The 13,361-nt window shown below is 25.4% G+C and overlaps 1 protein-coding gene across 1 annotated transcript; it reads right to left on the reverse strand.

Annotated features, from left to right (window-relative positions):
- Positions 1–609: 609 nt before the first annotated feature.
- LOC129972478 (uncharacterized) lies at positions 610–11,396 on the reverse strand. Its single transcript, XM_056086623.1, has 6 exons — positions 11,152–11,396; positions 8,900–9,177; positions 7,012–7,134; positions 5,495–5,704; positions 2,818–3,047; positions 610–1,237 (listed from the first exon to the last, which is right to left on the reverse strand). The coding sequence occupies exons 1-6, from the start codon at positions 11,231–11,233 to the stop codon at positions 1,144–1,146; spliced, it is 1,017 nt and encodes a 338-aa protein (XP_055942598.1). The 5' UTR covers positions 11,234–11,396; the 3' UTR covers positions 610–1,143.
- Between the last annotated feature and the right edge of the window lie 1,965 nt (positions 11,397–13,361).

The following is a 13,361-nucleotide window of genomic DNA, read 5'->3' on the forward strand; positions in this document are numbered from 1 at the left end:
GCATGTGTGTTTCTTTTATTGAACAAATTATTTCTATAATTCTTTTGCTCGTACACATAGATTAAGAATATTTGGCAATTTTAAATATGGTTTGAAATTTATAGAATATCTATTTTGTACCCTTAAATATGATATAATTCTTAATATTTTTTTAAGTAAAAATATTTTAAATTTGGCTTATACATCTAGTTCTTAAGGAGGAAAAGATTTCTGATCAAAAATCAGTAATAAATATATAGTTAATTTAATTAGTGGACAACATAAAAGCACTCAAGTATTCTTAAGTATGTTCAATTTTGGATTTTCCCACATAAAATAGATAATTAGTATTTTTTTACAAATTAAAATTTTATAACTATTGGAAGTAATACACATGCAATCAATAACTGACTCTAAATTAAATGAAATTATTAAATAGTCCATGAAAAACTAAAAAAACAACAACATGACAATGAAATTTATATAAAAAAAATTATGTTAGCACATGTACAGTAATACTTAAGCTTACATACCAATCTACTGGAAGGTAAAAATATAATATTTATTTCATGATGAGCATAAATTAAATTATGCTTTACATTAACATAATTTACTATGAAAGATGGGTAATAAAAAAATAAAACAAATTTACATCAGTTATCAATTTACAAATATTACTGAAACAATTTTATTTTATACAAATAATGTAGACTAAAATTACAAATATATTTCAACAAATTATATTGAAATTGAAGGATTTTGTGTTAAAAATTAGATCAACACACACCCACACAGAATAATAATCTCTCATATTTTATAATAACTTAAAAATATATTGTCTCGCTGTTTATCTCTCTTATAAATCTCAATTAGATACAATATCATGAAGGAATGCATGATAATATGGACCTAAACACTTGAAAAGTTTTAAAGCAAAAATTCCGATATTAAAAAATTTAACCCTGATGCTCTTATGAATAAAAGTATAATAAATCCACCATAAAAGATGAAAATTGGAAAATTAACATATGTTATAAGATAGGTGTAAACATAAATGTACAAAGAAATTTTAAGTATATTTTCCAAACCATTACGTATTATAGAAATTTATCACAGTACAATGATCATTAATAATTTTTTTAATTTATTTTAAACATAATTAATTCAACTTTCCTTATCTAAATCCATTTTCGAAGTCACATCAGCGAAAGATTTCACATGGCCCTCAGTATCTTGTGAACTTTCACAATCAGAATCGCTGGAAAAGAAATTAAGAAATGCTCTTAAAATTTTATTACTTCTTAATTTCTAGATTAATAATATGAATGAGATGTAAAAAAAATTCATTTTAAGAAAAATTCTTCAACTACATATCTTTTTGAACATCAAGCATTTTTTGCTATAAAAACAAAATGTAGCATAAATACTTTTGCTCATTGATATATGCCTTTAATAATAATAAATTTGAAAGTGTCACCTGTATCTTTACAGACCAGCCTATTTCACCTGGATTTGCCAAACATGGCATATGGATGTTTGGAGAATGGTTATATGCATCTCAGAACAATTTAAATGTTTTTTTTTTTAAATTGAAAATTAAACAACATTTTAGTGTTTTCTCACGATAATTTCCAAGAATACTGTAGTATAGAAACGTTTTGTACATCAGTTTGAAATTCAAAGAATCGTCTTTTTAATCAAACCAACCTTTTATAGTATACTTTTTCTCTTTTTAAAAACTATTTAAATGAGAAATTTAGTTTAAAATTTTAAGCAAATATTTGGAATTTTTCGACAATAAATTTCTAAAATAATTACAGGACGAAAATAATTTTTATATAATCTTAAAATTCAAAAATCTTTATAGAGATGATGCCAGTTTATTTGTTGTACAGGTTTTTCTTTATTTTAATTTCTAAAAATATTTAAAGCATATTCTATAATAATATATTTAAATGTTGAAGTATAAATCAATTTTTAATCTTGTTACTAACATTTTATACTGGATCCTTTATAGTGTTGATTATCAGGATACAAAGATTCAGTTTCATTTCTCATGATCAGTTTAAGATATGCTTTTAATAAAATATTTGAAATTTTGTTGTATTTATAGTTGTTTAATTTTGAATTTAAGCAGTGTTGAATATTTTTTAATGGCAGTCTATTTTTAAACATTGCCGTACTTTCATAAAAGATATAGACAGAAAATTAGAGAAATGAATAGCATGATGAACAGAATGGTGTAAAGGTTCTAAAATAGTATGAATTAAATGGTTATCAAAATATAAAGTTTAAAAATATTTGGCTGAACAAAACTATTAAGATCAAACTGTACTAAACATTTAATTGAAATTTTTAACAATTACTAATTTTGACTAGTTTTTAAAAGATATAAGTAACCATCTTCTAAGGAATTACCAATTCAGATAAAAAAATTTATCTATTATATCCCATTTTTATTATAAATTACAAATACTGAAAAAGTAATTAAATGTTTACTCTAAGAATTGAATGAGATAATTTTAAATTAATTCATACCATTTTCCTACACTATATATATAAAATTGATACAGATAACTTTACATAAGATAATTTTTAGGCAACAACTGCTACAGTTTTAAATTGTAGTATGCTGATATTATACAAATTTTTTAATCATACATTTTATTTTATCTACTTAACTTTAGAACATTCTTATATGCATTTAATCAGATATTCAAAAACTGTTCTACAGTAGATATTTGAACTCAAATTGTATATTCATCAGATGAATTTTATAACAGATTTTAAATATATATATTTTTGTCAAAAAGTTTTTTTATATAATAAATTTAGTACCTTTGATTGGAATCTTCACAGTTTTCATAATCACTAACTTCACTCATTGTGTCAATTGGCAACAAACAGGATGACAAACCAGTAGTTGGCTGTGAATTTAAAATAGGCTCGAAGTCATCTAAAAACCGGAGTAAAGCATCATCTGTGATTCCTGGCTGCACATAATCCAAAAGCAGCTGAATACCCAAATCATTAGAATCAAGACTCTCTGTTTCTTCTCCATTTAACATCTATTAAAAAATATCAGTCAATTTTATTAGTAATATATTTATTTATAAGTACTTTATTAAGTCACTAGAATTTAATGTTGAAGAAATTTAAAAAATGCATGTATGTGTGTTTTTTCTCCATATTGAAATCCTAGATTATAGAAATTTTAATTCAGTGTGTTTTTCCTTTATTAAATGTCAAAAAGAGTTTGGCATTTACTTAAGAGAAATAACATCTGTATTAGGATTGAAAGATAAATCAAGTATAGCAACAAATTTTCATGGACTGGAATGAAGTTAGTTATTCAAAATAAGTAAAGATGAATTTCCAAAAGAAAAATCAAATTAAAACAATAAATAAATTTAGTAGAACTGCAATTATCAAGGACCAGTTTTCAACAGGAGGAGGAAAACAAACAAAAGAAAACACAAACAAAATTCTTTGAAATAAAGACAGTGAAATAGACTTTGAGTAATATGATCAAGCAGCAATATTTTAATACACTAAATATGTAAAATGTAAATGATATTGTTTTTGTGATCATTATATTAATATATTATTCTCTTTCCCAAGATATAATCTTTTTTTCTCATTTGTTATCCAATTATCCATATTGGATTTAGTTCCAGTTAATCAGGAGAATGCAGTTAAAATAATAAAAATTCTGGTCTAATTATGTAAAGCAGCAATAACTGACAACAGAAGGCTGCAGTTGCACAGACAGTCAATTTCAATCACTCTGACAATTTTAACGACATGGCAAAGTATTGATGATATATTATATTAATAAGTAGTATTTTATGATAACATATATACTAATTTGCAATAACTTTCCAAAAAGGAAGATAGAACATTGCAAAATAAAATCTACTTGAATGACTGAACATTCTACAGCAATATTATGGTGATTTGATAAATTGTATACAATGTTTTACATTTGAAAGAAACCAGAGACCATAATCAACTGAGTTTTTTTTCTATCTTTTTTAAATCTACAGCATTGTTCATAATAATTTAAGGTCAGTTTTTTCTGTAAAATTCAATGGCATATGAGGAAGACTTGTTTTATGCAGAGAAACAGATTTATCATAATGATAATGCACTTTGGTACTTGTTATATTTGAACTTCTCCTCAACTACATTTTTCTTTCCTTTTCGTCCATTTTACAGGATGCAACTCTTAATGAAAGAAGGAAGGGGATCCAAGAAGTGCAAAATTATATATATAATTTTAAAATGTAAATAAAATATTTTCACATTAACGATGAAATGTAGAAGTACTTCCTTGCTTACTACATCTTAAGAAAAGAGCACTAAGGACACCCATTATGTTCATTTTCTAGTTAATACTTACAGTTCAGGCTTGATTTTGAAATTATAATTACTTTAGCATTAAAGACTGGACATCTACTACTAGATGCTAATTTTACACAAACTACTATTGGGTGCCCGTTTCACAAACATTGATTTTCTTTTCTCCCCCCACCCCCAAATGAACTAATATTTTGCATATTTTTTTTAAGAACATTCAAATGATCTAGTAAAATACCACTAGTTCCCTGAGGGGTTAGTAAGTACAGCAAACCAGATTTCAAGAAATTTCAAAGTTCTGTGAACCCTATCTTAATCATAAGATTTAATTGTACTTATGATGAGTAAGGACAATGAATTTCTATCATTATCAAAAGATGATGCAATTATAAATTTTCAGATTGCTATCAAAATTCAGTATAAATGACAGGGATTTGCTTAAATAAATTACTTAAAAGAATATCGAACATAATAATACAGACCAATACATTGCACATCAAGATTGTTATTTTGAAGATGTTGAAAAAAGCAATTATGTACTATCATATCAATAGGGCAGGTCCAGGAATCTTTTCATGCACTAACATATAATGCTGTTATATGAAAAACATTGCAGCAGCTTTTTTTTAAATGCTTTTATTATGAACAAGAGTTAACATCTTTTTAAAAATTATTAAATTTATATAATTCATCATTGTCTTTATCTTAAAACTATATTTTACTTGGCCATAAATGAAAGTAAATTTTATCTTTGATTTTTCGATTAACCTAACACTTTTATCAAAAACCATATAAGATACATGGGAAGTATTTAACTTTTTCAATAATAATAATTTAAATTTAATTTCCTCATTTTAATGTCTTGCATGTTTTTTTTGTTAAGTTCGTAACAATTAAACAAATTTCCAATATTTTTTAACTTTATAATGATATGATATTTATCACTTTGCGATATGTAAGTAAAGTGATTTAGTTTTAGGAATTTCTAGGAGATATATCTTCAAATTTAGTTTACTTTTTACATCCAATATGATTGTTTTCAATAAAGTAATTCATACTATAGTAAGGAAATAAAAGGAATATATTTCTATAAACTACATAATTATTACTGGTTAATAAAATCTCTGAAAACTCTTAAAAATAATTGTTATATTACCTTTTCAAGTACCGAGGAACCAGTCTGAGATTCTAAAGCTGTTACAATTTCCATTATATAAGTTTTTGATTCTTGCATGAGGCGATTCATGTCATTAGGATATTGTTCTTTCATATATTTTGTTTTATATGCTTTGTCCATCGCCAATTTAAGTATAAGTCTGCGACACTGAGTATGACTTTCTTCTACTTTATCCAGAACTTTAGAATTCTGTTGGCAGAATATAATATATATATTGAGAATAATGATTGTACCATTTATTAATAAAAGAACATTAAATTACAAAACATAAATGTGAAAGTAATACAAAATTGCCTTTAATAATAAAATACACAGTAATATAAGAAATGAAAATGGTCGCTTGAATGAGAACTTTTACATAAATCAATAATTTACTCAAGAACACTTTTAAAGCTATTAGCTTATAGATTTATAATGAGGAATTAAAGACAACCAAAAATAACTTAAATCCGAATTGAAGCAATAAATAAATAACAAAAAGGTCCAATTAAATTCCATATATCCTTTTAATTCTTAGTGAAAAAAATAATAAATTCACTCTTCCTAAAAATATTTAGAGAGAAACAAGAATATAAAATTTTAATTTGGCAGCAGTTATTTTAATTTTTTTTTTTTTTTTATTTCAAGGAACTTGAGTTCAAACACTGCTGGAAGAGAACAAGATAAATCAAAGACAATGCTTTCTTATTGATATGAATTTTCAGATATACAATAAAAATGTTATAAATATTACTTTTTTAGTATATTTCTTTTATATTTTAGGACAGTAATTAAGTGCAGCTAATCCTTAATATTTTGTCTTGAAACCATTAAAATCAAACTAAGACATTTTTCAAAAAAATCATAAATAATAAATAAATGTTAGTATTCTATTTTCTGATTGTGCCCCATTAATTTTTGTTATATATAGAAATGCATAATGTAATTTTCAGGAAATATAGAGTTCAAGAGCATAGAAGCAAATGTGTTACATCAAAAATGTTTACTTTTACAATAAGTTTATAATTTGTGACTTTTGGAACAGTTCTAATTATATTTAATATGTTGTATTTAACTAATTATATTTAATATACTTGTGCCACATTCTTAATGAAAGGAATCAGTTAATTTGATAATATCTCAAAAATGTTTAAGAAAATGTAATTTTTCAAATAAAAATTCAATTAAAATATTTTTTGAAATGAATTAAAAACTGAATAGTGCATTGCTATAACCTTGAATCTAAAATCATATTCTCTTCATCCAATAAATAATATACAATGCTCAATTTCTCATAATGAGTGTCATAATTAATTCTTGTAAGATAAATGAATAACTTACACTATTAAATAATAATTTAAAAAATATTAAATATATTATACATGCTTCAAAAAGGAATTACTCCAGACAACAAAATATCTCATCATATTTAAATAGAGACTGCTAAAAAAATTACGTCATATAATATAACAAAATTATATTATTTCATAAATAGGTATATCCACTTCATACTTTACCTCAATTAAAAAATTCTTTTCTATATTTGATCTATAAGTTGCAGTCCAACGAGGAAAATGTTGATTTAGTTTCTGTACAACAAGTGATGATTCTGAATCATCCACAATCAAATTCAACAAATCCTAAAATTAACAATTATATTAGTTATTAAAAAATACTCCAAATTTTCAATAATAAAGTTTAACAATGCTGGCAATTGGAGTAACAAAATTTTAAATAAAATTATTGATATACTAGAAAGATTTTGAAAATCAATTATTGTTGAATGAAACTCATTAAGAAAACATAATTCAAAAGTTTAATATAATTTTAAAGATTATACTTTCACATATGGTAACCACATTTATTAAAATTTACTCAGATTATGATTAACAAATTATAAATATTTAATGTTAAGAACATAATAAAAAATAAATTATTTACTCAAGTCGTAAATTCTATTTACAACTTGTATAAATAACTGAGATAACTAATAGAAAAAACAAAATTTTTTACATACAAGAAATCATCTGACATTTTTCCAATATTTATTCGTTAATACTCAACATAATTTAAAACAGATTACAGAAAAATTACATAATTTAATGTTAAAAGCATCAAAATTAAGATAAGTATAAAGTAAATTAAATTCATCCTCTTTTTGTTAGGTTATATATAATTTTCTAAAAAAAAACTATCAAAAAATTGATATAATGTCATCAAATTTGTTTAAATATATTTTTTGAACAAAAATTGTTTCAAAGTTTTTAGCATTATCTCATAAAAAATCTAAGCAAAATAAAGGAGATTGACGATACTTTGAATATGACCATTGAAAATTAAGGCAATGACTGTTACATGTCAGTTGAAAACAGTTTGGGAGCATTAGAAAACATATGACTATTTAAACAAGCACAAAAGAGCATTTGACTTAACCACAGAATTTAAATATCTTAAAAACAGGATGCTGGGAATTAAAGGCTAAGAAGTAAGAGATCCTTTAAAAAAAAAAAAAAAAAAAAAAAAAAAAAAAAAAAAATGCAAGATTGTAATTTGAATACTGAAGTGCTAAAAAGTGAACTTGGTTACTTTGGTTTTGCTGTAAAATGCTATTTGATTTTTCATTTCTGGCCAAGTTTTTTTCTTTTTTATATAAGTAGCCTTATTTATAATGACAGTCTGTCATTTCTGATATGGATCTTATAACTAGAATATCTATTATATGATCTTATAACTAGAATATCTATTATATGATCCTATTACTAGAATATATATTATATGATCCTATTACTAGAATATATATTATATGATCCTATTACTAGAATATATATGAGAAACTTTCAGGGTTCACATCAATAAATGCCTGGTACTATCAGAAATATAACAATTGGGATGAAGAAAGTATATAGGCTCCAGGTGCAAGTCTAAGACGATAGAATGGGGACAAGCATCAGTATATTTATGTCACATTTTAAAGTGAAATAGCATGGGGGAGGAAGAAAATAATGTCATGCCCCAGGCCAATAATGAGGATTAGGGGAGATGAATCGTAAATCCTAGGCAGCTGTCATCTTTGCTATACTATTTGAAAGGCTTATAGTATTAATGTTTGGTACAATTTTCAGCAATTTTTTTCTCTATAAAACATATTCATTAAAATTATTCATTTTTCTTCATTTTGTATTTTATCTCTTCAGGCAAGCAATTACCAGGCCTAGAACTTCATTTGAGTTAAAATCATAAACTGCCTTATGACATATTCTGTTAACTTTGAAGTATGAACGAAAAGTTTTAAATATTTTTATAGAACTATGTATAAAATGGCATACAGATAAATTTTATTAAATAAAAAGAATCCTAATTTTATTTTTAAGAAACAATTTAAATAATCAGAGAAAAGATATTTACCAACAGTTTAAGCTCAGAAATCAAGGTGAAAAACCTCTTCAAGGATATAAAATTGGATTGTCTATAAGCTGTTTCTAATAGTTCAATAATCACAGGCAAAATGTCAAGTTTTGAGGAATTCTTGGAAATTTTAGAAAAGTTTTCTAAAGAATGCAACTTCCTCAGCAAAGAGATTAATATGAAAATAGGTTGAATTTTTGATTTATTTTGTGAATTTTGTTCTATGCAAGGTGAATTCTGAAGAACTTTTGAAGCCAAATCTTTATCTTCAAGCATATCTAAAAAGAACAAGAATTAAAAATAAGTCTTATTGGAAAACCTATAAAAGGAAGGAAAACAAAACAAAACATATTTGCATTGATGAAAAACGAATAAATTCTGCAAATAATGCAAGTTAAAATAAAAGGTAGAAACTATTGAAGTTATTCCCCATTTACAGGATTAAGGTCAATGAAAAAAATAATTTTAGATACATTAAGGTGAAATTATATATTTTGTGTGTATATATATATACAATACAAGAGTACTTATGCTTTACTTTATAATGGTAAATATAATGACAGAATATTACCATGAAGGGCATCATTTTCCCTTGCTTTTAGAGTAAACAAAAGCAATAAAACACATAGGCAAAATAAAACTTACATTTTTTCAAGTAATCTTAAAAATATCAAAAGCTCTAAAAGCAGTTTACAACTTAGTATTAATAGTTTTTTAGAATTTCAATGACTTATTTAGAAAACAAAAAGAAACTTAAGATATTCACAATTAAGATATTAAAAAAAAAAAAGAAGAAACTGAATGAAAAAGCTTTCTGAATTATAAATAAAAGTATTTTTCTGTGTACATCAGTATAAATATGAATTTTAAAAAATGATAATTTAAGATGACCTAAGTTTCCCCCCACCCCATCTAAGATAATGGGTCAATTCTTGGTGTAAAAAACTTTTATAGGAATAATTTTCAAATTATGGTAGGAAAAATAACTTTCTTGTGATAAAAAACCATCATCTTCAAGCTTTAGTAAAAAATTTATACATAGATAAACAGTTAAAAGATTTCTTTTTAAACTTTTCCTTAGAATTTTCAAAAATATTCTAAGAAAAAGTTTATATTTAAGTAAAGGAAAATGAATTAGTGTTATAATCTTTACTTGGAGGAATCAATGAGACTATATTAGTCAATTAAAAATGACTACTAATAACTACACACAACACCACTTCATGTCCCTGCAACTATATTTAAAACAATGTAATGAGCATGAGGTGGGAGGGACATGGAAAGACGTTCCTGTCCTATCCATCCCTGTCACTATTCTTCAACATCTGAAATTTATTGATTGAAATTTGGTTAGGGAATTTTAATATTAGATAAAAAAAAAAAAAAAAACTCAAAGCAATGAGCTGTTTGAAATAAAAATGGGAAGTAGCTTTTGCTTATAAAGCAAACCATCAAAATTAAGGGCTACAACAATACTGCTTGTAAAATAGGCATTATTATAGCACATCTTGCTATGTTTACACATCACCAAGATAAGTTCTAATAGAAGCAATACTGTTAATCAGATCAACTGAGAACTGGAAACTTACATATAAACATCTCATCACATATTTGAAGTGTTATTTTAAAACATAAAAATATAAAGAGTGCTTTGCATACTGGCAACTTAGATTTCATTTCAGAAATCTGAATACTTTCGTATTTGTGTTAAAAAAAATTCTTACAGAGATTTTTTTATTTGTTTAAAATTTTATAAAACTAGTCTTAAAGTATAAAATAATAGCTATTCATTTTTTATGGATGCAATCTTTGATTTATTTAAAATGTCTTGAAATTTGCCAACTGATATATCAGAAGGACGAATTTATCTAAAGGAATTTACAATGGCATTGTGCACCTGTGATTCAAATGCCATCTGCAAAATTATTTGTTTGCTGTCGAAAATTCTAAGTAAAAAATAGAAAAAAAATGTGTGAACCATAAAATAATTTTCTTTCAAAATCAGAATTATTTATCAGAACCAGTTCAATGACAAGACAGACAATAGCTTCTTATCTATATCAAAACGATTCGGTAATTTTCTCTCTTGTTTTAATAAGAACAGCAGCAAAAAAAATGTACTTTAAATATAAAGAAATTTGACTTTACTTCTTACAGCGAAAATAATAATATTCTTACTCATCCATAAAAACATAGATTTGATTTTACTATCCAGGTCAATATGTAAAGGTGATTGATAAAATCTAACTTACTCTGTAGAACACCTTTGAGTTCTTGTTTACAAGCATGTTCAAAAATTATACTAGAAAGCAGCGAATCTTTATTAGTTTCCATATCGGGAAAATGAATAGTAATATAAGATTTATTTTATTAGACACAATACTTTTCTTTTCTAGAAGAGTGGTAGATATTTTATAAATAATTTACAAATTATGCCTGCTTAAATACTTTTTAAAGTAGTTACCATTTAAATGAGCGCGAAAAAATGTTCACTATTTTATTATGATGCTATTCGTTGCCAAAAATCAAGCCCAGAATAGTTTCTCACATGCTCCGTAATTCCAGACTTTGCAATGGATTACTAGCCTTCTCGAGTCCTCGTGCGCTTATTTTGGGAACCAAACTTTGGTATCCGAGTTTGACTTCCGTCTAGGGATGTCAGATCAAAATAAAGCCAAATTCAAAAAACTTCTGAAAGATTTATTTTTCGTTAAACAGTCAAAAGAAATATATATATTGTATAAACGAATTCCAAATTCTTAGATTGAGTTTATACTTTATAGCATCAAAGGAATTTTGCTCTTGCTGATGCGAAATGAAATAGCCGATTTTTTCAGTTTATTTACGATAAATGAAAAGTAATTTCGTTTTTTAATAAATTAGTAAGAATTAAAAAAATTAATTCTATCAATATAAAAAAAAAACTGATTTTAGACTCTTTATAGATAGCCAATAATGAGCTAGAAGTAATAAGATTTCAAAAATGGCACATTTTTAGTTTTAGTATTATTAATTAATCTATATATCTATATCTATACTTATAATAAAGCTCAATGTGTGTGTGTGTGTGTGTGTGTGTTGGCGCTCTACAGGCCAGGTCATTTGACATACAGCTATCAAATTTGGTACATGTATACCTTAGAGGTCGGGAATGTGCACCTGGGGTCCCTTTTTTTGAAATTTTAATTATTAATTAAAAACTAACTTTCCCGCCAAAAAAATCTTCCATTTTCCCCTCCGCCAACTTTTCCGCCAAAAAAAATCTTCCATTTTCCCCACCGCCAAATGAGTAAGGCTTTAGTTGTTGTTTTTTCTCCCAACAGTAATGAGGCTTGGGTTAACATTTTTTGGCGGATTATTTCAAACGATTCTGTTTATTTTCTTAATGTTTTATGCATTTAAAATTAAATATTGTTAATTAATCCATGTTTCAGATTCCTTCTGAAGTACTTTTGAATAAAAATAACACAGAATAAAGGAAATTAAAAATGTATAATCTGCAAAGCGTTACCCCAACTGGCGTAGAAAAATTCACGCATTTGCGTTAACGTAACTGGCGAAGAAAATTCACGCATGCGCATTGTTTTTTGACTGTTGACATGACAACGAACGGATGATTTAAATTATTTTTAGGTTAGTTGCATGCTTTTTTAAGCAAATTGTATTTATGTTAGTTATATATTTTTTGTATATGCTTATAGTTTTAAGTACATCGTTTTTTAAGTAGAATTTTTTAACCTGTTTTCAATGATTTAAATTATTTTTAGGTTAGTTGCATGCTTTTGTAATTAAATTGTATTTATGTTGGTTATATATTTTTTTGTATATGCTTATAGGTTTAAGTACATAGTTTTTTAAGTAGTTTTTTAAACCTGTTTTCGACCGATTATTTTAAACGATTCATTTTATTTTCTTAAAGTTTGATGCATTTAAAATTAAACATTGTTAATTAATCGATCTGTTCATGATGAATCTGAGAAAATTTTGTTGACAAATTCTTGAGATATTACATAAGAAAGATATTCTTTAGTGCCCATAAAGTTTAAACGCTCAGTGACTCTATTATCAGTAATCATATTATTAAAAAAAATGCTGTGTTTCAGTAAAAAATATTATTATATTAATTGTAGTTTAGTCATTTCCATTTTAATTTTAAGCATAAATTCTACCGGAACTAACAGAAAATTAGAGAGATACATATTATGTTATGGCTGAAGGCCTTTATAATATTATGAGTGAATTATATGACTATCAAAATTTGAAGTTTTAAAATATTTTGCTGAAGAATCTATTAAAGTTGGAATTGCGTAAAATATGTAATGGTACGACCTGAGTTGAACCCCCTGCTTTTAAAAATCCCCAACAACGGCCCTGCGAAATGTTCAAAAGCAAAGGAGCAGATGTTTAATCATAGTGCATAATAAAGATTGCCAGCTTTGGCGCGTTATCGCAACTTGGTGAA

This window comes from Argiope bruennichi, chromosome 6 (assembly GCF_947563725.1).
Source record: "Argiope bruennichi chromosome 6, qqArgBrue1.1, whole genome shotgun sequence".
NCBI lineage: Eukaryota > Metazoa > Arthropoda > Arachnida > Araneae > Araneidae > Argiope > Argiope bruennichi.